The sequence below is a fragment of the Cucumis melo genome, chromosome 6 (assembly GCF_025177605.1).
Source record: "Cucumis melo cultivar AY chromosome 6, USDA_Cmelo_AY_1.0, whole genome shotgun sequence".
Taxonomy (NCBI): domain Eukaryota; kingdom Viridiplantae; phylum Streptophyta; class Magnoliopsida; order Cucurbitales; family Cucurbitaceae; genus Cucumis; species Cucumis melo.
The window spans coordinates 1,929,918-1,956,979 of NC_066862.1; the positions used below are offsets into that span (position 1 = coordinate 1,929,918).

General features: G+C 35.2%; 4 protein-coding genes and 1 non-coding gene across 13 annotated transcripts; 3 read left to right on the forward strand and 2 right to left on the reverse strand.

The window, feature by feature from the left end:
• Positions 1-151: 151 nt before the first annotated feature.
• On the reverse strand, positions 152-5,257 carry LOC103483365 (probable tRNA N6-adenosine threonylcarbamoyltransferase, mitochondrial). Of its 2 annotated transcripts, XM_008439957.3 has the most exons (13): positions 4,946-5,257; positions 4,802-4,846; positions 4,361-4,435; positions 4,169-4,265; positions 3,765-3,855; positions 3,535-3,584; positions 2,602-2,792; positions 2,376-2,461; positions 1,784-1,859; positions 1,625-1,708; positions 1,440-1,554; positions 987-1,075; positions 152-622 (listed from the first exon to the last, which is right to left on the reverse strand). In XM_008439957.3, the coding sequence occupies exons 1-13, from the start codon at positions 5,207-5,209 to the stop codon at positions 488-490; spliced, it is 1,398 nt and encodes a 465-aa protein (XP_008438179.1). In that variant the 5' UTR covers positions 5,210-5,257; the 3' UTR covers positions 152-487. The 2 variants fall into 2 exon arrangements, with proteins under 2 accessions (XP_008438179.1, XP_050941884.1); XM_051085927.1 differs by lacking the exon at positions 152-622 and having other exon boundaries at positions 987-1,109.
• Positions 5,258-6,537: 1,280 nt separating this feature from the next.
• On the forward strand, positions 6,538-12,620 carry LOC103483366 (uncharacterized). 7 transcript variants are annotated; one of them, XR_007821588.1, is made up of 5 exons: positions 6,538-8,304; positions 9,128-9,317; positions 10,145-10,280; positions 11,908-12,134; positions 12,212-12,620. XR_007821588.1 is itself a non-coding variant. In XM_051085929.1 (3 exons), the coding sequence occupies exons 1-3, from the start codon at positions 6,691-6,693 to the stop codon at positions 10,270-10,272; spliced, it is 1,932 nt and encodes a 643-aa protein (XP_050941886.1). In that variant the 5' UTR covers positions 6,538-6,690; the 3' UTR covers positions 10,273-10,591. The 7 variants fall into 7 exon arrangements, 1 of the variants encoding a protein (XP_050941886.1); XR_007821584.1 differs by having other exon boundaries at positions 11,928-12,134; XR_007821587.1 differs by having other exon boundaries at positions 11,963-12,121.
• Positions 12,621-14,272: 1,652 nt separating this feature from the next.
• Positions 14,273-17,635, forward strand: LOC103483367 (protein GRAVITROPIC IN THE LIGHT 1). 2 transcript variants are annotated; one of them, XM_008439964.3, is made up of 3 exons: positions 14,273-14,481; positions 15,503-15,553; positions 16,085-17,635. In XM_008439964.3, the coding sequence occupies exon 3, from the start codon at positions 16,093-16,095 to the stop codon at positions 17,359-17,361; it is 1,269 nt and encodes a 422-aa protein (XP_008438186.1). In that variant the 5' UTR covers positions 14,273-14,481; positions 15,503-15,553; positions 16,085-16,092; the 3' UTR covers positions 17,362-17,635. The 2 variants fall into 2 exon arrangements, with proteins under 2 accessions (XP_008438186.1, XP_008438187.1); XM_008439965.3 differs by having other exon boundaries at positions 14,296-14,481; positions 15,997-17,635.
• A 556-nt stretch (positions 17,636-18,191) lies between these two features.
• TRNAE-CUC (transfer RNA glutamic acid (anticodon CUC)) lies at positions 18,192-18,264 on the forward strand. The gene has a single exon. It is a non-coding gene; the product is annotated as a tRNA-Glu (tRNA).
• A 990-nt stretch (positions 18,265-19,254) lies between these two features.
• LOC103483368 (methionine aminopeptidase 1A) lies at positions 19,255-27,004 on the reverse strand. The gene is made up of 16 exons (XM_008439966.3): positions 26,787-27,004; positions 25,132-25,182; positions 24,476-24,661; positions 23,772-23,847; positions 23,241-23,288; positions 23,114-23,158; positions 22,767-22,866; positions 22,119-22,170; positions 21,995-22,036; positions 21,796-21,857; positions 21,614-21,712; positions 21,065-21,138; positions 20,883-20,952; positions 20,627-20,692; positions 20,461-20,549; positions 19,255-19,711 (listed from the first exon to the last, which is right to left on the reverse strand). The coding sequence occupies exons 1-16, from the start codon at positions 26,858-26,860 to the stop codon at positions 19,637-19,639; spliced, it is 1,209 nt and encodes a 402-aa protein (XP_008438188.1). The 5' UTR covers positions 26,861-27,004; the 3' UTR covers positions 19,255-19,636.
• Between the last annotated feature and the right edge of the window lie 58 nt (positions 27,005-27,062).

Genomic DNA, 27,062 nt, shown 5'->3' on the forward strand with positions numbered 1-27,062 from the left:
TTAGTATTTATATTGAAATTGTAAACATGCTAGGTAACAAATTAGTATTATTATTGTTTTATTTATCTAAATTTACAATTAAAATATAATATGTCAGTATTTGTTTAAACATCCAAAATGACAAATGATCCAAATTTTAAAAGAAAAAAAATGTAAAAGAGGTCTCTGTTTTTCTTTTATAAATGAGAATATGATACAAACTGTAATAAATATAAGAGACAGTCTTCTTAGTTGTAAGTATGATACAGGTGAATCATTACATAGATAATCCAACGTATCGATGGCATATCCCATGAAACCAACCAAAATCTCCCAATAAGTTAACAAAATGCATTGAGCATTGGAAGTACCGCATTGATGGCCCGGGTGCTTCATAGAGCTCCTGTTATGATTCCGTTTGTTGCCCGAGAAGTCGCACATGGAAGGAGAGAAGAGATGCAGAAGAATGCAAATTCCTTTTGTTGGAATTTGGGAACTGAAGCTACAGCTACTGTTGTTGCTGTAGAGATGCCTGGATGATAGACGTTAGTGATGGATGGATTCGGGCTGTTCTTAGTGAGCGAGCTGCACTCCTTCCCTCGGTGTATTCTTCTCCTAATGGCCATCTCGGTCGCACGTCATACTGGGAACAATATGTAAACTTGAGAAGGATCGAAAAACCAGAAAATAAAAGGAGGATACTGTCGTCATAAACTAGAATATTCTACGGGCTCTTCGAATCATTTTGGACAACATATTGTATCCATAACTTCAGAAGGGGCTGACGTCAGTTTGATATTAAACTGACGCGAACGTTCTAACTTGAGACCTCTAAGTTGGTATGACCCAGAGACACCGGCAATACCCACCTGACACCACTTGGGCTTGTATTATTTATACGCTCAATAGCGGAAGCAAAACCCAAACATTTGATAGCTTCATCAACAAACTTGTTTCTATTTAATTCAAGGGGCAGAGGGATTACAGATGAGGGATTAGAACCATACCATTGTATCTTCAGGTTCATCAGCTGGTGGAGGAGGATCAAATCTCCCAATGCGAAAATGCTCAAGGCCCGTCCAAGCCACCATTACACCTTTGCCAAGACAATTAAAAGTAAATGGGGTCCCCTATGGCGTGAAACAAATATGGATACAATATAGTGTGTGAATTTATTTAAATAAGATTGCACCAGGATTGGTCAGCAAAGCCGTTGTATATTAAGACTCTTTTGCATAAGAAATCGCTACTTTATTTGGGAAAGCTCTATAATTCTCTCATAAACACACCAACAAGCACACTTGAAGCTCAAAAAGATATGACGAGCATCAATTATTTTCAAATGATAATTGGTCAACCTACATTTTAATGTCTTGGGTTCAGGTTCTGAACGGTTTATTAATTTAGTAAACACGAACATATCCACAATTTATCATCAAGTTGAGCAAAAGAAATTATACCATTATCAGTGCAGAGACTGGGAGGAGGGCAGACAAGCTGCAGGCCTTTCTTCCTGGCAACCGCTGTAAGTTGAGCCCTAACATACTTATTTGATGCAACACCTCCTGAGACAACCTGCATGGGCAGAACATAAGAGAATTGCTCACTTCAACTATGTGTACAGCTCATTTGTATCTCATTTTACCAAATGTCTTATGGATGGTTCAATCTTCAATGCCCATTCAATTGCTCGTTCACATTTGTCCTCTAGATGTAGCACTGCAACACGCTGCAATAAATTTCACATGGATCAGTTGATGTAACAATATGAACTTAGTCCATACAATTACAGACTGATGGATACCTGAAAGGAGGCAGCTATATCTGCCCTTACACTTCTGTCTTGGATGCTTGCAGAAGACAGGGGAATTTTTGTGTCACTGCACACGGCATGTAGATTCATCAAATGACTCAAAAAATAAATTAACTCCTAAAAATGTCAAAATAGCAACTCTCTTTAATAAGCTTCTCAGACATAACCATCAACCCAGTTCTTAGCAATCAGATGAAACTGTAGAGATGGAAACAAACTACGCAAAACAGAAAACCCAATTGCTCATATATTACATGTGGAATTAATAGCATGGATTCTTCAAATTCCGATAGAGATATCAAAACTCCAAATCTAATAGACCTTTAATCTTGCAATCGCAATAAATATTAACCATGCCTGACCCTTTTTTACATATATGGATTTTCATTTTTTCTGTACATTTTGCTATAACTCCAACAACTTGTTTAGTTTCCAAAGATTGTACGTGGTACTTGCTGGTGATTTTGTTATTAGAAAGGATGAATAAGATAATAAGATAATAGAACAATATTTAGAAAATTATTTAGAAAATTAGTTTCCTTTATAAAAGTTGTAAGTATGCACATTCCAGATAGATACACACATGTTTCGGGATTCAATAGCCAGCCTGACTTGGGTCTTCAGCCCCGCATAGGAGAAGTTGCAATCTTTATGTTGCTTCATTGGAGTCTAAAGAAAGAAATATTTGAAAAACTTAATGTACACACTAACATAGAAATATATGCTTATAAAATGCTTCTCGTGTTTATGCACCACCTACGCGATAAAAACAGCCAATGACGAACAACATAATGAGTTTGAAGACTTACAGAAAACTTGATCGACTTTGGATCCCCCTCTCTGGCAAGCTCCTCTATAGCTGGCCCACCACTCTTCCTGAGATCAAGACCAAGCCATTTGGCAGTCTTGTCATACGCCTCCCCAATTGCATCATCTATTGTTGTTCCAAGTTGTATGTATTGGCCAAGATCTTGCGCAAGAACAAGTAAATTGTGTCCCCCTAGAATGTATAGATATTTAATTTTCCATGCTTTAAAATCTTTGTCAAAACTCAAAAGCTCAAACGGAAGCAACCAAAACCATTAACACGTTCAAGAGAACCTGATAATTAACTGCTCAATGAATACCTAACAGAATTAACTGATATGATGACACGGACAAAGTTTAACTCTAAAGCCATGAAGAAGATCCAGTTATCCTTTTTCTCTCCATCGGGGCTGATTAAAAATAAAGTATGAGTTTGTCATATTTTTCAAGCATCCCATTCATGAAGCATTAAAAATTCTAGCACAAGTTCTATTCATGAAAAGTTGAAGTTCGACCCAGATAGACGAATCAACAATCAGAACCGTGGGCTCTGTTGCTAAAGAATTGTTAAAATAGTTCAAATAATGTACTGAGATGGTAATGACAGAGCTCGACCATTTAAATATAATGCTGTCGAAAAACAGAACTGAACTCAAATCTTAACAACTAAAAGTTAACCTCTTGCAAGCATTTCATAATTGGATTTGGAGATGTATAAAATTATAAGAGTCTCTAAAATTTTGAAACTAAAAGTTCGAAACAATCAAGTAATTTAAAAAATCACTCTGAATCCTTTCTATTTTTTACACATCTAGACACAGGAAACGTAAACACAACTTGTATCTATGTAATGAAGATGAAAGAAAAATGCAGGGGTAGGATAAAAGAAAATGTGAATGAAGAATGCATAGGAAAATAAGAATACAAATTTTTACCAGAAATGAGCAGTGCCATGAAAGGAAATTGCAGTTCCCGTTCAACTAATCTACAGAATGAAGAATAATGTTTAAATAAGAAGCGTATCCAACCAGAAAGTACAAACAAAATCAAATATTCATCCTCTAGTAAACACCATCAATTAGTTTTCTTTTTGAAAATTCTTTCACGGATTAACAAATATAAGCCGACCCAGATGTAACTTGCATTTTTAATTTGTTATACATACCTAGCTACCAGAGCATGGGCTTCCATGTGATGCACCCCAACAATTGGTAGACTAGAGCTACCAGCAATTTTTCGTGCCTTCTGCACACCAACTGCATTTCAATTGCATGGAGAATAGGTCCTAAGGATCTCCGATTAAAAATAAATTTTCACTTGGATAATTAAAGATAGAAAGAAGCCAAATTGATTGTGAACTTATACGTAATGATTAGAGAACAGTGCGTCTTTCTAATCATTAATACATAAATCTAAAACCTTTCTTTTTACAGAAATCTATAGCTTAGGTGTCTGTTAAACAGTGACAGATAATGAGATAAAACAATGGCTTTCAATTAGCGGAAAGATGTCCACAGTAGACAGAGTAACTTAGGACTTAAATCATAAGGAGGGATCCTGCAAAATTACCACGGAGGCAGAGGCTCAAACCAGGGCCAATGGTCACAGCAACTGCAGATAAATCCCTTTCTGTTAAGTTAGCCTTTTCCATTGTTTCCTGCACCACCTGTAGTTGACAGACGAAAAATAACCGAAGCCAATGTAAGAGTGGATAAAGAGGATGCTGAAATTGGACGACTTAGTATACCTTGCAATCATAACCTTGTCAATCACTTGTGCGTGCGCTTCTTCTGCCATTTTAGGAGCAACGCCTCCATAGCGAGCAAGCAGCTCTGCCTTGATGTGGCATTATAAATTTAGACCAAAAAATTGAATTTTTAACCAAATTCTGAAAACAACAAAAGTTCTTAAAAAATACTTCTGTTTTTTTTCCCGGAAATATTGGTAACAAGTAGATAACAAAAACAAAAGGGATAGTTATAGGCTTGATTTTCAAAAACAGAAAACCAAAGAAGTTGGTTATTACATTCTTGTAAGATGTATATTTAGTCTAACTTGCTGAACAGATATTAACCAACGCGTTTCAACACAAACTCGAAACTCGTCCCGCTGACTAAAGTATAATGGAACCTAACATTACAAATGTGCAAGAAATCCTGGGAATAAAGAGAAATTCGTTGGTTTTAACTTAAAGACAAAAACCTGAGAAGCTATAACTTGGCTAAGGATTTCGCCATTGCCCTTCACCTAAAATCGTCAATAAAAAACCCAAAATTAACATCAACAAATAGTCAAAAACACTCGTTCGAAAGCACGCGAATTAAAAGCAATGTGACTCGAGCTTACAATGGCAGCGGCGGTATCATCGCAGCTGGTTTCGATGCCGAGAACTATCAAATCGTCGTCTTGTGGCCTTGAAATCCGAGTGTGGAATCCAGCAGAGCTTGTGGTTTTCAAAGCAGAAAATCGGGGAGTTGAAGCATTAGATGATAGAGCTGGTCCAATCCAATGGGCTCGTAATAACTTGTGGAAGTGCAAAGCTTTCAGCGCGTAAGGAAGTGAAGGTTTTGGGATAAGGTTTAAGCGGGAAAGTGAGGAAGAAAACGCCATTCCCACGGAGCAGCAGCGATGCTGAAAGCCTGAAAGGTGGATGAAGAAATGAATCCAATTTCTTTTTTTATGTTTTATTTATTTATTTTAAACGATAAATTTAATATTGATGGCAAGTTGTGACGTCATTTATCAAAATCAAAATCACAAAATTACAAATAGTTTAATTTAGTATAAATTAAAATATGAGATAGATTTCTCATTAAAATTGAAAAAGATAAATCATTTGATTTGATTTATTGTGATCAAATTAAATATTATTATTTAGACACTCGAGTCCAAAAAAATTAGCTCAAAAACTAAATATAACTAATTGAGTCCCTAAACTTTCGATGAATAAAAGAAAACCAAATCTCATAGAATCTACTCGAAAACTTTTTAAATAGAAAAGTTTAACTCAAAAGAGAAGTTTGTGGGTAGTAAAATTTTACTCCACATTTCCTACATTGAGCATGTGTATTAGATACTCAAGTTTTAGATATCAAAACATACACATCAAATACCATTCCATGAAACATGTTTTTCCACAAACTTTATGCAAACAATACCATTTTGATTTCTTTTTCAGTTTTATTTCTTATCTTTCTCCTCGTTCAATTAGAATTCATGCATTTGTAATAAAATTTAAATTAAGCATCTCAATTTTGTTTTTTATCGAAATTGATTAAACAATCTCGATAATGATTTTGATGTAATAAAATACAACACCTAAATTGATAAATTTTAAAAATATTATTTACAAAATAGGATAAAATCTAAATCTCAAAAATCTATTTAATTATTTACAAACGTGTTATGAAATTGTCCAATCAAATCGCGAACCCAACTTTCAAACAAATTTAACTTCTTTCTTCCGTTCCCTGACGTCGTTTCCTTTATTAACTTGAATTTTTTTCAATTAACATCTCCTTCAATTTTGTTTTCTTTATTCCAAAATGCATCGAATATGCAAATTTCTTCTTTTGTTTTTTCACTCTCGCTTTTTTGGATGAAGAAACATCTTGTTTGACTATATACATTAAGAGAAGATATTTCATCAAAGTTCAATAAATATTTAAACTTTGATAAATTTTAACTTTAAATTTCACTGCTAGTAATTAAATTTCATTTCATCGCTCTGACTTACATTACTAATATACCTTAGTTATATTTCATCTCTTCAACAAGTTTAGTAATTAGCATAACGGCACTTTGTTCAGGAAGAATAACCTATGATTAGTTTTTTGAAAAATTGCCAAAGGAACTATATCAAAAGGGCCGTGATACGTACTTCAAATCACCATCCTCAAAGTACTTAAATAAGGAGGAAAAAAAACATCGAACAAATCTAACCAACCCTATTCCATGCTAGAGTATTATACTTTCACCAGTGCGTAGGCGCGGGTAAAACAAATCGAACCAACTCCAAATTTGTTGGAAGGATCATCGTGTCACTTCGATTTTCAGGAGAAAGATGCCCAAATTTTAGTCCACAAAGAACGATGCCTTCGTTGCTTCCTTCTCCAAGGTTCTTCAACTTCTGGAACCCACCTGCCCCTCCCATTTCCCGTTTTTCTCTTTCCCCTTCTTCTTCAACCACAGTCTCACCTCACAGAATCCTCTCATCATCCGCCATGGCTATGCCCTTCTCTTCTTCCACTTCCACTCCCAAAACCCACCTCGAACAAGACGATCAAAACCTCTCACAAGTCCTCAAATACCACTCCCAAACCAAACATGGCTTCTCCAACTACGCCAGAGGCCCCCACGGCCTCGATTGGGCCAATCAGCCCAACCCCTTCCGCCGCTACATCTCTGCTCCTCTTTTTCCTCTTTCCCATTTCCCAATTCTCAACCAAACCGCCGCATCAGATGATGAAACCCATGATGCTTCTCTGTATGATTCTCTGTTCGTCTCGTTGCCTCCTCCAAAACCCGTCTGTAAAGCTACAATTTCTCAATTCTTCTATGATTCTTTGGCTCTTTCTGCTTGGAAATCTACTGGGTTTTCGACATGGTCGTTGAGAGTCAATCCCAGTAGCGGGAATTTGCATCCAACTGAAGCGTATTTGATTGCTCCGCCTGTAACGTCGCTCTCGGATTATGGTTTTGTTGCGCATTATGCTCCTAAAGAGCACTCTTTGGAGATTAGAACTCAAATCCCACCTGGGTTTTTCTCTAAATTTTTCCCTGAGAACAGTTTTCTTATTGGGTTGTCGTCGATTTTCTGGCGGGAGGCTTGGAAGTACGGCGAGCGAGCGTTTCGGTATTGTAATCATGATGTCGGCCACGCCATTGCGGCGGTTGCCATGGCTGCCGCAGGACTTGGGTGGGATGTGAAGGTTCTTGATGGATTGGGTTATGCTGATTTGAAGAAGCTCATGGGGCTACACACTTTTCCTGAGTTTGAAATTCCGTCGCAGCCGGTGAAGGGTTCGTTACCGGTGATTGAATTCGAGCATCCTGATTGTGTGCTTGCTGTTTTCCCTTCTGGCACTGCTGACTTTTCCATGAACTATGAGGAATTAAGCTCTGCAATATTGAAATTCAGTGAGTTAGACTGGAAAGGAGAGCCGAATTTGCTCAGCAAACAGCACATTTGCTGGGACATAATTTACAGAACGGCCATGGCCGTTGAGAAGCCACTAACAGGGGAAAGTGGATCTTTAGTTGAGCCATTTCACAGCAGTGGGGTTCTTGGTGAACGTCTATACAAGGGCTTTACTTGGAGGGAAGTTGTGAGGAAGCGCAGGAGCGCAGTGGACATGGATGGTGTTACAACAATGGCGAGAGATACATTTTATCAGATTCTACTCCATTGTGTGCCTTCAGGTTCTATAGAAGGGGAGAAGCAAAGGAGAGAATTGGCACTGCCGTTTCGTGCACTTCCATGGGACGCTGAAGTTCATGCTGCTCTGTTTGTTCACAGAGTGGTGGGGTTGCCACAGGGTCTGTACTTTTTGGTGAGAAACGAAGATCATTTCGATGAGCTGAAGAAAGCAACCAATCCAGATTTCAAGTGGGTGAAACCTGATGGTTGTCCCAGTAGTCTCCCTCTGTATGAACTACGGAGAGGCAATTATCAGACACTTTCCAAGCGACTGTCATGTCATCAGGTTGGTTTATCTTCATGTCCATTTGTCTATTTAGTGAATGTTCTTGCTAGTTTTGTTGAGACGTAGTCTGCATTCAACGCCTACCTGAACTAAACTTCTTACAAAGATTGTCGAGCCATGTTGAAAAAGCCCTGTTGGTCCCCTAATAGGCTGTACATACACATAAATAGAAACTATCAATTTCACATGAGATGATACTCATGTCTTGAGTCCACCGCTAGATTTGCTAGATAGATATCTGGATAAGCAACTAATCAAAACGAATTTTCAATAGTGGACAATCAAACTCAATATATCTGTACAACTTAAATTATGGGTACACACTGTCACCTCACTAGCCGCAGCAAGCAGTTCTGTAACTGTTGAATTTTCATTCTATGTTTCCTGCACCATCCTAGTCTTAAACTCTTAAGCGGTCAATCCAGTACCCTTCTGAATATTCTTGCTAGTTAGGAAGTATGCTTGCAGAATTTAGATAGGATATTGCTGTCCAACCACCCATTTAGTGATGAGATTCAAAACATTTAACCAAAGTATGGAATATTGCAGCTGGAGACGTTATTAGTTATAGTTATCTACGTTGCTACAGAAACCTGGTTTTTTTCTTCTTTTTGGATATTTCCACCTTCATAATGTAACTAAATTGTCGTCATTTTGTATGTTGCTTATTTTTGCTGTCACATTATTTTGTTGAAAAATTCTTTGTCTAAGAACATACACACCAGGTCAGTAACTCATGGCACACTAATGCATTGATAAACGAATCATTGTCAACTCAATTTTGTCTTTATAGTTTAGCTAGATATGATCATTTTCCATACAGGACATTGCCAGTGATGGTTGTTTCAGCTTGGGAATGATTGCTCACTACGAGCCTACCTTACGTGAAATGGGGGTTCACATGTATCCTCGACTCTTTTGGGAGACTGGAGTTATTGGGCAGGTGTTATACCTTGAAGCACATGCTCTTGATATATCTGCGACTGGAATTGGTTGCTTCTTTGATGATCCCGGTAAGACAAATGTTGTAATTCTACTGACCTGCTGAAATTTACGATTCTTGTACATTTACGAAATTGGAAACAAATATGCATAGTACAGTAACAAATAGTTCATAGAATCTTTATTTCTTGGGGGAACGGGGGGAGGAACAACAATAACAGATTGGTGGAGGGATGAAATACAATAACAGATTGGAGAGATGGAGTATGATAACAGATTGGAGGGATCAGGATAAGATAAATAAAGACGCATCTTTTCCTGATTTTATCTCTGCTGTTTATCTTGACACGCCATATGCCATGGATTAGAGCCAAACTTGCGGTGGTTAAGGATTCATCAATTGACATGAATTGGTATACATTGTTGTGAGTGGGCGGTCCTTTCCTGCTTTACACTATTGTAGCATGCAATTTGTGTAGGAATACTAGTCCAAAAGGCAAAAACCAGTTGGTTGACACCCAAAAGACGAATAGTAATCATAGACTATGCTATAAAGTCGAAGACTGAAAAAAGTGAGATGGTGGGTGACCAGCGTGCGACGAGAATAGGAAAAACATGAAGCATAAACATTTAATCCAAAGCCAAAATGATGGGGGAGTGCATCTAGATGAAGCTCCAAGACCTTGAACAGGCTCCAAGTCTTCAGGCATCAACGAGGCCGAGAGAAATTTACTACATCCATAGATAATAATTTTAATACATCAAGTTATTTAGACCCATAGGCGATGTACTATGATGAATACCTTTCAAACTTCTGACATCATGTCTTGTGAAAAGTTGATAAGTTTATGTTATGCACTCATTCCCCAATCCCTCCTCTATTTTCTTTGTTTTGCAGTGCATGAAACGCTTGGGTTGAAGGGATCAAACTTCCAGAGTCTATATCATTTCACTGTGGGAGGTCCTGTCTTGGACAAACGAATAATGAGCCTACCAGCATATCCTGGCCCCAACGTGGATGCTTAGACTGCAAGGTTATTCTCTATCATTGTATAATGTTTCAAGGCCTAGGCTTTCGTCCTCATAAGCAGAGTCGTTTCCCAAAAGGGAAAGCAATTTGCTTCTTCCAATAATAAAAGTAAACTACTTCTGCAGATAACTAATATTCCCCATTATTCTAGCTTAGGAGGAGCTGCTTAAATAATCTTCCATCGACATGAGTGCCATTGTTTCTGATAATGTAGAAACTTATTCCACACACAAATACACTGTCCTTAGAAGTTGGATCATATGTACTCTACTTTTCCTTCCAAGTATATATCAAATGTGTTTTATTATAAGAAAACCTTTTTCACAAGTTGCCATATTTGAAGTCATTCATGCATTTGTTCTATAATGATCCGTTCAGTGTAGTTTTCAAACATTTTTTTAATAACCCACCTCTTCCAAATGATAAAAGCTTTTATATAGGAGAAAACCAAGAAATCTCCTTAATTTACAATGAAAAAAAATACATAAAAGACTCCCCAGTTAGCTACAAAACTCCTTGGAAAGGATATGCCAGGAGAATGCCAGAAAAAGAATAAAGTCTAGCGGTGAGTTAAAAGCCGAAACAATGGGTTCTTTTATTAATTCTTAAACTAATTGGTACAAGAAGGGGGAGCCTTTCCTTTAATCATACTGGTTGGGTTGTAGGATAATGGGCTTAAGTTACAAATAGTTCCAAGAGTAAGTAATCTATCCTCCTCCTTCTAACTAATGACTTAACAAATATACATTACTACGATGCCCTTTAATGTTCCTACGTCAGGGAGGGGAGGAGGGGAGCCATATCATCATACATGTTAGGTTGGTACTTAGGCTATGAGTGGGTGGAAAGGCTTGGTTGCAAAAAGGTTACTACCTTACCAACTAATACTTAAAACTAAACAAAATAAAACCACGTTAATTACAGTCATACCTGGAAATGATCCTACATCAAGATCCCACCTGGCCACCTCTTTATAAATTCTAATTTGTCTGGGAAGCACCCCTCTAAATTCCGTTTTGCCCAAAGTAAGGAATTAGACAAGTTACTCCGTCAAAGGAACTTTCTTTTATCCACTGGGGCTCACTGGGCACTTTACGTTTCTTTATAGCTTCTTCTGATAAACGTGTCATTAGGAGAATCCCACATCTGAAGAGGAGAGTCCAATCTATCACCATCTGAACCGCTGTAATCAAACCATCCCTTCATGTATGATAAACATGTGCAGTTGATCGTTTCTTTAAGATGTTTCCTGCATTACATCTGAAGCCAGGACAACATAGTGATGGCTTAAGTTGTTGCTGTTGTTATTGTAGTACAAAATAGAGAACAAATAAACACATTTGATAGGTACATAAATGTCAGTAGAATGCTAATTCAGTTCTTTGAAGAATAGAAGCGATTTGATCTCCTGTCTGCATAATTATGACAATTCTTAATGTTCCGTTCTTGATCATCGTGAATTAAAGTACTAATGTTATTGGTTATAAATTATCAATCCATTGTAAGATGCCTATTCTGAGGTGAACTATCTATTTTGAATTAATAATCCCACCATATAGATTTTGATTGGACTGCTTGGCCTCTTCTTCTTGGTTCTCATTTAATTTTATTTAATTTCACCCTAATTGTAGTATGTTTGTGACTTCTGAAGGCATAGAAAGACCAGCAAACTAAGATTAATTGTAGATGTTTTTTCCCTCTCCCAAGCAGAATAAACCTCGATGGTCTTAAGAGGCCGTCTAGAATCAAGCTTTGAAGACTTTCAAAAAACTCACTCCAACTTCTTTCAAGATCGAAACCAAGCATTCTACTGCCTGAGACAAAACAAAATGGTTGATGCATTATGTTAGTAATGCAAGTACGTCCTTCTTTTCAATATATTAAATTTGTATTGCCACTTTCTGAATCTTTACTATCCTCATTATTATGATGCAGTAACATCATTTTGAGTTTGATAGAAACCCAAGTCACTGGAGAAGGGGGATGAAGAATCCGGCCAAGCCAAGAAATTAAAAAGGACACCCTTGAAGACAGTAATCACAATAGTCTTCACAAAGAATACACTCAAAACGGTAAGAACGGAGTCACCCCTAAATAATCTCTGCATATACTTCCTCCAATGGAAGAATTTCTGCCTCTTGTGTCAAAATTTCCAGGAAAAAAGGACAAAGACAGTACTATTTCACAGAATCCTAGCTCGATTTTTAAAATGCAAAATTTAGCTTGTATTGTAAGTTGACTCTCATCTCATGATTCATATATTTTCTGTATAGATCTTTCCCAAATACACTTCCTGAAACACACTAGACATTATTTCTCTACTTATGACCTATAATTCTCTTGATGATGAGCACTCTTCAAAATTCATCATTATGTATTTCGCTTGTATTCTACTGCAAGTTCTACTTTTCCATCCGCCACAAGAAAGTTCCATAATAAGGAAGCTTTTTCGTGGGATTTCGCTAATTATTACCATTAAAAACTCATATTTCTCTATGGACGGAGCAAAGAATTGAAGAACAATTAATCAAAATTTAACTAAGACGTAAGGTTCGGAAGTAAACGAATTAAGGAAGATAAAATTTTTGGGTTGCTCTCTGTACAGTTGGAGCATTTGTTCTTGGAGTGTATTCTTCTACTTCCGCCATGGCGGGCGATTCTTTCCTCCAGCCAACGCTGGCGGAGCTTCGATTCTTCTTGGACTCCATATTCTCCATAGTCCCAAAACCAAAAGATTCTTTCTTAATCGTTTATATAACTTCTAGTGTTGAACTTCTCAATTTAGTGGATAAATAAAAATGCATTCATTAGTGATAACAAATGTAAATTTGTTCGAACTAAAAAAAAACTCTATGAATTTGCTTTTCCATTCCTTTAAGGAAAAATACTTTTTATTTTTAATTTGAATCTTGTGACATTGATTGGGTTTACCTTATGAATTGGATAAATTGATAATCAATTCATTTCTTTATAATTAACTTATGTAGATTATTTTCATCAGCAAATTTATATATTTTCATTTTCAAATTAGAAAAAATACAGATGATCAAAATGAATCTTTCTTGTGTACTATAATTATGATTCAAAATATCCATGTGATCTTAGATGGGAATAATTTTCTTCCATACATATTTTATTTTGGTTCTCTGACATTTTTGGTTAGACATTGTAAATAGAGATGATGTTAACAAATAAAATATAAGAAAGCATGTGGTGTTTTTTTTAATAATAATAATAATAATAATAATAATAAAAAGCATGTGGTAATAATGATGAATAGTTTTGAGAATGTAACCCAAAGGACTCTATGGTAAATAATAAATAAACAAAGTTTGTTTCATGTAAAATTCAACATGTGAGCTATAGCTCATGAAGGGATCTCTGCTTTTTAGACCAACCAACATATGGGGTGTTTTTTTTTTTTTTTTAAAATTCAATCTCTATTAGTGTTTTATGTTTTTAGTATTAAATCATGGTGAAAGATCGAACTTTCAACCTCTAAAGAGGAAAATCGTTCCAATTATCGTTGAATTAAACTTACTTTAATCATGTAACAATTCATTTTTTTTGGGTGATCTCCAACATGGGCAATCTAGATTTTTTTTGTTTAAGTAATCACCAATTCCAAGTCTATTTTTTTGTAAAAATTTTACAATATTTATACTTAAAAGGAAGTAAGAATTTTGTTTTAAAAAATGGTTGTTAAATGAACCAAAACATTGACAAAATAACAAATGATCTGCTGTATGATACTAATAAATACTAATAAAAATGTCTAATATAGTTCAATCTTTACTATTTAAAACAATTTACTTTTAAAAATAATTAAAAAATTATCGTAAATAAAACATTTAACAACATATTTAAACTTAATAAATTTGATTATTGTTATAGTAAATATTTGGTCAATTATTTATAATTTTGAAATTTGGATTAATAATAATAAAAAAAAAAAAACAAATTGCTTTGGGATATTAAAATTTTATGACGCGTTATGAGTGGAAAGAGAATTTTTAGAAGTTCTCGAAAAGAAGACAAAGCTAAAAGACGAAATTATCCTTCATCGTTGCCTTTCTTTCTTTCCTTTTTCTTTACCAAGCGGAAGGGCACGAAAAGGGAGACCTTTCACCGTCCGCGTGTTTCCTCCTTTCATTCTTCACATTTTCCTTAACTTTCCGGCGACTTTTCCGGCCACTCCAAACTCTGTAAGCCTATTTTTCTTTACTCTCCAGCTGTCGAGAGTCTTGTGGTTCATAGCTGCATGGAGTTTCCCATCTTCTATTTTTAGTTTGGTTTTCTTTGATGTGTTTGTTTCAACTGTTAAGTTGAATTCAAGAGTCTCTTGAGATTTAGGGTTTTCGAAGTGGTTTGAAATGTTGAATTTTGTTCTCTGTTCTTGTTCCTATGTGCTGCCTATGTTCTGCAGGGCTGATGAATTAGTTAGATATTTGGTATCCGAAAGATTGGTGGTAATGCTAATTCTGGGTTGGTTTGTGTAATGATTGATTGGGAACTGGAAATTTTTGCTCAAATGTCGAACTTCACAGTTACAGGAAATATGCTTTAAGATTTGTTTTACCCGTGGGAGATATCGTATGTCATAGGAGATCTGCACTATGATTCACTAGATCAGTGAGAATGTATATGCTACAATTACATTTTATGAAGTTCTACTTTTGAAATGTATTGAAAGAAGAGGCTTTGGGAGCCGATTAAGGCACTGGGACAATCCAGCAATTGTGCTAACTTTTTCACCACAACCCAGTTTATTTTTCTCCACTTGCAAAGGAAATTTTGTGAAATAGATGATCAAGCTATTACTATTTGTGTGTTAAGAGTTTATTTTGGGTCCTTATGTGTACTCTTTAATGGTCTAGTGAATATCTTGGGAACTGGTATGACTAAGTGTATTGGGGTTAATGTGGCAAGGAACCAACCTTGCAAACGTGAATGTATCTAGTTTTTGCTAATGTTGCTTCTTGTTGCTTTCAACCTTTTTCCTTGACATGATACAAGTCTCCTTTTCACCCTTGATCAACAAGCTTGATTTTAAGATTGTCATTAATTGCTATATTACCAACTGAATCGATCGGTTTATTAAGGAAATTCAATAGGTGCTCTGATACTATTTATTCTGGAACTCATCATAAAATGCATCCTGGTTCTCACATATGAATCAGAAAATTTTTCTTCCTCATAAATTGATTTCTCTGCTCCTGTATGTAGGTGGAAGCTTATCGTGTTTGCCGGAGTACCTTAATGATGCCAATTCTGTAGGTAGGTTGATCACGTCCTTTTCTTTCCAATATTCAAGCTAGTTTTCTTATTATGTAAAAAGTTGAATCAGCAGGTCGGATGTGGCTGAGAAAGGTGCTTTATGACTTTTACTATTGGTCTCTTAACATTTCTAAAAATCTCATGGTACAGTAGGCATATAAAGCGATGGTTTACTGATATAGCATTTTATGAAACCTTAATGTATGATTTAGCATATGCGTAGCACATAAAATGTAGGCTGCACTGTTTTTGAGACATCTTCAAGAAGGAACAAAATATTTGTATTTCTTGCTCGAAGTTCTTTCTTCACAGTGTGGATACAAAAAAAAAAAAATATTTCATCTATACACCTCCAGGAAACACAAGCATTCTTATGTTCATTCTATCTGGACCTCCCTGTTATTTCCCAGTAGATGTCATGTACACTGCTTTGGAGATTGCAGGTGGATGATATTGGTGCTCTATTTGAAGGAAGTTTATTGTATTCCCATTTTCGGAAGTAGTAGCTGATCTAATTCCTCCCATTTTCAGAAGTAGCTATGCTATTGACTGAAGCAAAAGATAACCAACTCCGTGAGAGCAATAACCAGAAGGTTCACCCACAACCCATGGAAGAGGCAATGAACCAGAAACCTGAAGCTATGGAAGCCCTTATATCAAAGCTTTTTGTCAACATCTCTTCTCTTAAGTCTGCTTATATCCAGCTCCAAGGTGCCCATACACCCTATGATCCTGACAAAATTCAAGCTGCAGACAAACTTGTAATTTCTGAGCTGAAGAAACTATCTGAGCTCAAACACTTTTATCGAGAAAACAATCCCAAACCGGTATGTGTTTCACCGCAAGACTCACGGCTAGCTGCAGAGATTCAAGAACAACAAAGCCTTCTGAAAACCTATGAGGTTATGGTCAAGAAATTTCAGTCTGAAATTCAGAACAAAGATTCTGAGATTCTTCAGTTGCAGCAGCAGATTGAAGAGGCAAACCAGAAGAAAGTAAAACTCGAAAAGAACCTCAAGCTTCGAGGGCTGTCAATGAAAGAATCAGAAGGTTCTGCAGATGAAAACGGAAATTTCCCTGTGGACTTGACCCCTGATCTGTTTACATCAGTCGTGGAAGGCGCTTTTAAGGCCATTCACGATTTTTCCAAGCCTTTGATTAACATGATGAAAGCAGCTGGCTGGGACCTGGATGCTGCTGCTAACTCAGTTGAACCGAACGTGGTCTATGCAAAAAGAGCTCACAAGAAATATGCATTTGAGTCCCACATATGCCAGAGAATGTTTTGTGGCTTTCAGCACGAAACTTTCTCAATCAAAGTAGACGATCTTGCACTCACAAAAGAGGATTTCTTCCGGCAATTTATTTCATTGAAGGACATGGATCCATTAGACATGCTAGGCCAAAACCCAGATTCCATTTTTGGTAAATTTTGTAGAAGCAAATACCTACTAGTGGTTCACCCAAAGATGGAGGCCTCATTCTTTGGGAATTTAGATCAGAGAAATCATGTGGCAGGTGGTGGACATCCTAGAACCCCTTTCTACCAAGTTTTTCTTAAATTGGCAAAGGCAATCTGGCTCCTACATAGGTTGGCTTATTCTTTTGATCCTAGTGTAAAGGTATTCCAGGTTAAAAGAGGGAATGAATTCTCCGACGTATATATGGATAGCGTGGTAAAGAATTTGATTATAGATGAAAACGACCCGAAACCAAAAGTTGGCCTGATGGTCATGCCGGGTTTCCTGATCGGAGGAACGATAATTCAGAGTCGAGTTTATCTCTCAGGTGTCAAGGTGGCTGAATAAACAAACATGTCGAGCAAGTCGTGCATCGAACTGAAAAGAATTTAGGCCTTTTATGTATTTGTTTAATACAGGTTTTCTCTGTTTGTTGTAATATATAGGGCTTCAATTTTTCTGTTCTCTTGTTGTTGGGTTGTCTGGTGAAAAGTACTCTTAGTCAGCTTGTCCCTCTCCGTCAAGGTTTCTACCTGCTTGTATTATGTAATGTATTCTTGCTTAAAAAAAAACAGAAAATTTTTAATCTACTAGGCTATGTTCAAAATAGCTTTGAATTTTATGTTCGATTTCAAATTTACCAACAACGTTCCCATAAAACAAGAGATTAGAACTTCCTATATTTTATGGATTTAGACATGGGACATGCAAAACATAGAGAAAATGTGTCTCCACTGCATTGAGTTGTTTGATACTCCACTTTGTAGTTACTTGTATGCTCAAATTAAATCTTTTAGATGAAAGGAAGAGACTTATGGTTTTAGCAAGGAAAAAGGATCTTCTTTAATTTCTCATGACTACCCAAAGTCAAAATTATAATCGTCTATCTATTCTACCTACTTATTTGATATGGAGAATGGATTGACTTGTTAGTTACAATATGAATACAAATAGATAAAAGATGATAAAAGAACAAATATTAAAAATATCCATATAGAAAATGTAAAAATCTTAAAACCAAAATTTATGATATTGAATGTTAGCCATGAGAAAATAGAACACTTTCAAGGAATAACAGTGTCTTTACATTAATTATCAGAACTAATATTGCTGATATCAGCATGTTAACCTTAAGCTTAAAAGATTTTTAAATAAACTGTAGATAATGGACAACAAGTTCCGTTGTAGTCTAGTTGGTTAGGATACTCGGCTCTCACCCGAGAGACCCGGGTTCAAGTCCCGGCAACGGAATTATTTTTTCAAGGAATAAAAAGAAACGTTTTTGATTAATATTTTATCGTTTGCCACGATGTCCTGTATAATGAATAAAACCATATTGAAAACAAGGAATTTTGTGAAAAAAGTAAACAAGAATTCAAAAAATAAGTTTGACTCTAATTCAAATTAAAAATTAAAAAAGTATGTTTAGTTGTAGATTTGAAAATGTAATAGTGTATTTGAAGTTTGCCCTTTTTAAAAGCAAAATTTAAAAAGAAAAAAGTGGTATTTTATTGTTTTTGAAAATAGGCTATTCCGAATATCCTTCTTGAAAATCATTTTTAAGAACATGTATATCAAACACATTTTGATTATTTTTTTTGTATTTTTTGTTTCTGAAAACATAAAAGAGAAAATAAATAACAGACTAAACGGGACCTATATTTCTCATCTAATATGGTCTGCAACAAAAATTCATTACATTATTAATTTATTATTTGTGTTAGTAATCTTTTTAAAAATGTTACCTTATTACACGTTTGAGAAAAAAAAAACTAAGAAAATTCATTTAAATTATAAAATTTTTAGATAGACGATGATATTTTACTATATTTTATAAAAATCATAATTCATTTTAATTTATTTGAAAGTAGTCCTAAAAACTACATTTTTAGTTTTCAAACTTCAATAAATAAGTACATTCGATTTAACGATAGATATATTTGTACCAAAATGTACAGTTTTTAGTTCAAAGTTTTTAAAAATAAGTTAAAAAAGATCTTTCAAATAATTATCTTATTCTAATTAAAAAAAAAAAAATCATATTTTCAATCAAAATATTTACAAGATAGCTTAACTTTGATAAATTAGACTTACAATAATTCCCATTGTAGATTTCTCCTCTAAAATTATTTATTTTGAAGAACAAGGACCAAATCCTCCCCTTAACAAGGTAGTTCTAGTTCTTTCTAAATGTGTTTATACAAATCCTCTTTGAACAATTTTCAACTCATACTGAGAAGATTATGAATAATTAAAAGCATCTATAAATGTAGATCTCAAAAGAAAATAAAACTTCGGTATCAAACAGTAAACATTACAAACAAAGTCGAACCTCGAAGTTAGTTAGTGTGTGGTATGTAGAAGATAATTGGGGGGGTGGCGCTTGATGGGCCTTGAAATTATCAACTTGGCTTCATCATCCTCAACCTCAACTCACTAATATTAACTAAAACACAAAACAGTTCAAGAATATTACATTTGACATTATTGTGTTATGTTTCAAAGCTTCTGAGAAATGTGTGAAATGAGAATTTTAGTGTTTTCTGAATCCGAGGCCAAAAATGGGGAGCTTCAAGATGATTATGGTTTCATGCATTTGTTGCCTTTTTGATTGTTGATTATATCAGTTCAGCCATGGAAAGACCTTTGGGGATGTCGGAAGCCGAGCTGTGAGAACTTCGACTCCAGTTTCTGTTACCTGCATTACACAAAATTAGACAATGTTTTACATTAGAGGTCCAAAGCTAGAAAAACAAGACTGACAAAACCGACAAAGCCATGTCAATTAGAAGTGTATTTGTTGGTCAGTTTGGAAACTAGTCGGTTTGTTTAGTTTGAATTGATTCTATTTGTTCTATGCAACTTGAAAATGTTCCTAACTAACCTACTGACACCCTACACATCATTTTACTTCCTAGTTCTTCATAAGTTGGTGTTAAATGACTCAACTCCACCTCCAACCGTGTTCACTTTTGACGTTTACATACTTATCAAAGAGATGCATCCATCCCTCTCTCTCTTCCTACTTCGAAATTTTCTACCTCTAAGACTAAACAACTCTACACCCCCAAACACAAACTTTCTAACTCCAAACTTTAGAACTCAACTCAACACCCAAACACCCCCTTACAAAAAAATGAAAAGATTGAAAAAAAATGGTTCCTAAAGGTACAGAACCTAACAGATAGCCTTGTGAATGTGCTTTACGACAAACAGTTCTCCAGTGTTTTCTCCGTTACCATGCTAATTTCCTTCAGAAAATAATGCATACCATGCTAATTACACCAAGTCCGGGGGATACAGTTATTTCAAAAGAGGTAACAAAATCGCCTTCCAGTTAGGCATGAATCGTTGAAGAGATGGGATGTTCATTGGTTGATTTTAGCTAGACCATTTGTTTCAAGATACTAATATTGGTAGGATAGTGCAAGGGATATTCATTGTTACCAAGAGGGTGTGTTCAAACTGAGCGCTTCGTTTGCCATCAGCAGTAACAGCAGTCCACCCATCAGGCCACATCCGATCACGCCATACGCCTGAGCTTGATAAATTATAATTAAAAAAAAAAAAAGAGGAAACACGTGCAGGAATCAAAGATTGAGTAAACGTGCACCTGCGTTGATCATTGGTTCGATGGTAAAGGTCTGCCCTGCTTTCATCACACCAACTGCTTTGTTTCCTGGCCAGGACATTATCGAGAGTAAGACTTGACAGAGGATGAGCAAGATGCAGAAACATATAATTTCTAATATCTGTCGTTTCTCTCTAGATTCCAAACTCAACAATGAAAGAAGACGCTGGGGAACAGCCACATTTTTCCCTTGGAAACATATACATTGGGAGGGGGGAACCTCTTCACCTAAACTTACTTCCATAATGGGGAATATTAGGGGCACAATGAAAGAGCTCTCCAATGCCATGCCCACAATATGACCTGACCTAATTGTATGTAGAGGCAGTGAGAAAGTAAAACAATTATACAATTATTTAATAATCTAGTAAAACTAGAAGTGATTATGACTTCTATAGGAAACTGAAATTAGACACTTACCACAGACAAGCCTGACATTGAAGCATGACGGTTAATAACTTCTCCAACATCACGGAATCTGACTCCAGGTTTCACTGATGATGATAGGAAACAATCCAGAATAGAGATTTTTGTTACATATCAAACAATATTGATAAATAATAATAAAACTAAAATTAAGTCACAAAAGGATTATAATTTATATCACAGCAACATAATGTATTCAAACCTACTCTTAACAATCCGGCCTAATTTTGACTTTTCTTATGATGGTGGATATTAGCTCAAAAGGAAGACCTAAGAATGGATACAATCACACAAGCTTTTAAGTAGGACCAACACAGGAAAAAGCAACATATTGCACATTTGTTTCCATAGAAGGCAAAAAATAACTCTATCTGTGAATCCACAGAATGATACACTTCAGCAGATTCTAAAACTTCGTATATTTTTTTCAGCTCTAGAAAACTGTTGAACCAGATGGGTAAAAGAAATTAGAGTCGAGCTATTAAAATACAAATTTATAGTCTAGATTTTCAATAGGATACATGAAAGAGGAAGTGCACATACCCATGGCTATAGCTTTCTCCAAGCACTCATAAGTACACTGGACTAAACGTCGGGACTCTTCATCAACTTCTCCAACAAAATATGTCTCATTGAGGTCACCTGCATTTCAACTTTCAAGTCAGCAATTAGCAGAAGAAAGCAGTTCTTTGGGTCAATTAAAATTGATAAATTACATTTCTTACCATGATACCCTTTATAGTACACGGTCACATCCACATTTACAATATCACCATCCTCTAGTTTCCTGAAATAATCAGAGCAAATGTTCACAAAACGTCTACCTCATCAAATGATCAACATATTTAAAATTCAATACATGAAGACAGATTCAGCAATGGGAGATGTACCGCATCCACATTAATGAGAGATTAAAACACATACCGTGCATCAGGAATGCCATGACAAATCACTTCATTAACAGAACTGCAAAGAGAAACAAACTGAAATTTCAAAAAATGCATCTAAAAGTAGAATTTATGAAAATTATACAAAAATTAGTGCATACGTGCAGCAAGACTTGGGAAAGAAATGATAATTGAGTGGAGATGGATATCCACCTGAAACAATGTATGGAAAAAAAAAATTAGTAACCACGATTCCCAGGCAAACAACTTTTTCCCCATCTCTTTTAAATTGTAAATAACCTACTCTGGTAAAAATAAATCTCACAATAAACTGGCACTTTGAAATATTAAAAGTTAATAAAAGAAAATAAGAGAGAATTCAAATGAAAGCAAAAGAGAAGAAACCAAAATAAGTCCTTGACAAAAGAAGCAACAACGCCACAATCATCCCTTTCCCGACCAGTGGAAAGGAAGAAAATTGCTGCTCTCATATCATGGGAACGCCTAAAGATTAATTATTGAATAATTAGTTTTCAAGAAGAGAATCATATTAAGGGTTGCAAGAGGCGCAAGAGGCACCACTATAAATAGTGATCAGTTGTTTTTTCAAGTAATAATATTCCATCAATTCACACGAACCTCAACTAAAAATTACATGAAACAACCACCTAACTCAAATTCAAAGGAAATTTGATGTATTGTAGGGAACACCACGATTATGAACTTGGCTCTTTAAACAACTAGACCAACTAATGGAAGTACTTAATAATAATAATTTGCAGAGCAAACATGTCTGTTGTTTCTAATACCTGCAGCGATCGTTGCTTCATGAACCACACGGTCAATTTCATCAGTAGTTATACCTGGCCGAATCACTCTAGCAGCTGCATCTAAAACTTCCCTTGAAATCTGAAAATTTATTTATTTAATCACAGGCGAGATTCTTAAAGCATAAATATAAAAGTATGAATGAAAGAAACTTAGATGTATAAATGTAAAAATATGAATGTTAGAAACTTAGATGCTTCATCTGGAATTTTAGATAAAATTTTGAAACAAGATGCATACTGACCAAGTAATTTCAATAAAAATAAACTGATGTGATAAAGCAAAGACAATGAACTTTGCATTAGAATTGAAGAGAAATAAGACATACCCTGCCAACCTCCCTCATTTTTTCAATTTGATCAGGTTTTTTGATCTTCAAAAGAGAAAAACATGTGGTTAGTCAAGTAACTAAAAGTTTTACAAAAAGTAATAACAGCTAAGAAACAGAAGCATACCTCAACAACATGTTGGAAGTCGCTATTTGGCTCAATTTTTGGAATTCCCTGCAAATTCAGAGAAAAGGAGAGGTAAATCAATCACAAAAATCATTGTGGAAATTGAAACTGAAACAGCACTTATACATGATGGACCACTCAGTAGAAGCTGGTTAATATAGCAGCATATATCTACTTTTAAGGACACAAATCTCCAAGATCTGCAACCAATGCTGTTACCAATATCTCAATCCTCTTACCAATCAATTTATATTTCAAAGGAAGAATGGATGAAGACCAAAGAAATTTGACAAAGATTTAGTTAATTAAGCTATTACTTATACTCAGTAGGCAAAAGGATGAGCTTTTTCTGGAAGAAAATAAATGTAACAATTGAAATATACAAAAAGTTAAGCCCCAAAATTATAATCCATCAGTTACAAAAATACTGTTAATTGGCTAAGATCATAGGAATAGGAAAATAACAAAGTCTTTTGGAACAAAATTAAAAGTCCACTTGCTAAATGCACAACAAAAATTATTCAAACTCACATCATCTGCCCAATCCGGCCGATCAATGTGAGGAGGTACTTCACGCTTGCTTGATATGGGATATGGCCTTAGAGTCCTGCAAAATAACGGAGGGCAATCATGCATCCAATGCTTCAGACAAAAAATATTTCACATGTTGAATTTGAACTTGATGTCTAATTTGTTAAAGCTATCTCAAAATCTATAGTAATGGACACTGAAATGAAATGGGAAAACAGACTTAGTGTCTTCTACTATGAAAGTTCTCTTAGGGTAGGGAACCTCCCATGAATTTTAAGTCAAAGAGGAACATAGTTTTTCAGAAGAAAGATCAACAAGATGGGTTTCTCCACTAAAATGCCATAAAGTTTAGATTTTCTTCAAATCACCACATGCTAGATGCTAATTGTCTCATGATACATATTTACAAGTTAGCCAAGAGTTATACTCTGTTATTGTAAATTTTGCAAGAAAGAAAGATACTATATAAGTAATCAAAGCCTATTGTTTTTCTTTTAAAAAAATAATAATAACAATAATAAAAGATATTCTTGGCTAGCTTGTAATGAGGAAATCAAATGGAGGAATATAAAAAGAAACCAAGACACCTGCTAGGCATCACAAAAAAGTCTTATCCAATTAGAGAAAGAATAACGTAAGTGGTCAACGAGGACATGATAGATAAAATGTATATACAGGGACAAGATAAAAGCCTCGATGCTTACCCTGTCCAATCAAAATGGGGTAGTTTTGGTGTTCTTGCTTGTCCTTTCTTCAAGCAATATAACCAGCCTTCGTTTGCAAAATCTGAATTATGTTCCCCAGAATTACCAGTCCCTATTGAGGACAGTTTTGCTTTTAAATGTACTGCTTTGTGAGTGCTCCAAGAGGCCTTGAAACAATCTTGAGAACTGTTGAGATAGTAAACTTCATAAATATATCAACATGATTTAACGCTTAACAAATACTTTATCCAAATCATCAAAGGGCCATCTAATATAGATACAATGTGATACAATTTAGGTGATTCTTCATTATCTACTATTGATAAATCAGTAACCTTGGGTGTACTAATTAAACACAAAGGGTCTTAACGTGTTAGAAAATTTAGGTTTAAGTTTCAATGTTATACAATTACATGTCCAAGTTCTAATCAAGATGTATGTCAGACTTCTAATTAACAAGTTCTCAAACTCACAGAACATAAACATATAAGCTTCCACTAACGGTTTCTTCAACCCACTTCATTCATATTACATGCTCATCAACATATTTTTAAGAAAAAACATAGAATAAAAGGTTGACATATTTGATTGATCTAAGTAATAAGTAATATCCAATAAACATTTTGATCTAGAAGTAGTTGGCTGTGACCACACACCAGAAAGCAGCACCCTCACGAGGAAGCTTCAGATCCATACACTTTGGACACCTAAACACAAAAGAAGTTAATCAGGAAGAATGGTATTAATAAAAAGGTTAAATAGTTCTCAAAGGATATGTGGACTAAAATTTTAGAAACGAACAAGTCACACAGAGTATCCCTAAACTCCAAACAATTTTTATACCTTTTGAAGAACATATAGGGTCTCTTATGATTTCAAGCACAACTTTATCATTGAATTACTGTTGAAACACTAACCCTAATGTACTTATTGCTACCATCACACTTCTCATTTACACTTTGTTTAGACAGAATAATGATCAATCACCAGATAATCAGAACTTATAAACGGAATGCCATTTTTGCTTCGAAGTACTTCTATAACCCAAATGCTGTGCTGCCTTTCACCTGCACCAATGCTGTCTACTGATCAGCCCTTCTCCTAGTTCAACATTGTTTGAAGCAACCTTTGGTTGGAAATCCCTTCAAGGTGCTGTGAAATAATGCAGTTACATGCCTTTTCTAGTTCAACATTCTCTTCTTCATCTTCTTCTTTTGACATTTAGAACCATGCTCTAATTTTTAATCAAGAGTCTTATCCCTTTTTTGGATCAAAACAATAGAGATTATGCCTCCCTCCTCCCCAAGACACATCGTATCATAAAGTGATAGGAAAAACAATATCACTTCATCATATGTATCTAACTCCAATACACCACGAATTGAAATTTTAGCGCAATATTTTACTTTAACCACAAGTTCTAGAGAAATGTTGATGAAGAACATTAAAATTTACATCAATTCTAATTGAAATGCGGTTGAAAATCATTCTTAATATATTTATTCAAGTGGCTACTGATAGACATGAATTTTCTAAAATAATTGTTAGGTTTTGCAATACTTTATTTACTTTTTTATCAAAATTCTTGTTAATTTTCTGAGGCTCGCTCCCCTGTTTTTCAAGAGAACAATCCACAAAACCGCTTTTAGTCTTTCAAATCATTGATTGGCACAGATATTGAAAAGAGTATAATTACCAAAAAAATATATAAGAGAACTGGTTAAAATCATTGTTTCCCAAAGAATACCAAAGTCTACCAAAATATCTTGTAAAATACTTCAACAACTTTCTAAACAAATTCTCAATATATGGCTTTTAAAAACATTGCTCATTAGTTTTAAAATCAAACCAATCCCACCACCCATTGGTTTTAAACTTCCAAAATACAAAGCAAATATAACTCGTTTTACAAAAAGAATCAACTTCTGAATATCATATGCCAACTATACAAGGGAGCTCTTAAAATAGAATGGCAAGAATCGCCTACACGATTCAGCATATGCGCTATCAAAATCACAAGTCAAAAACACCTAAACCATGACTTCCAGCTTCATTCGTACCAATCTGAGATTCCAACTTCGCCAAGAATCCCCAAAAAAAAAAAAATACAACAATAAACTTCCAAAGGCAATAACAATCTTCCAAGTCCACAAGCTCAAACTAAGCAGCTAAAAATCCATCAAAAACAAAAGAAACCCAAAAGAACTCAAATTCCATCGACATTCAAGAACTAAGATGAACATGGGAACTACAACGACAACTGAAAAAAGTTCAAAAGAAAGATTAAAAAAAAAAACAAACAAACACATACTGAAGATGGGAAGGTTTGCCGCATCTGGCGCAAGTCAAGGTAACAGTTTCGGCCGTATCGGAACCACCGGCCATCGAACCAGTAACGGAAATGATCCTCCTCCGTCCTCTTCCGCCGCCGGCAAGAAATATGAATCGAGAACTTTCAATTAATCGAACAGAACGATTGAAAAATATAGCGAATGTCTTGAAAGAAAGAAAAAGAAAAGCTCATCGACCAAGTTTTCGTGTGCTTAAAGGAGCCTACAATATGTTGATATCAATTAATAAAAGCAAC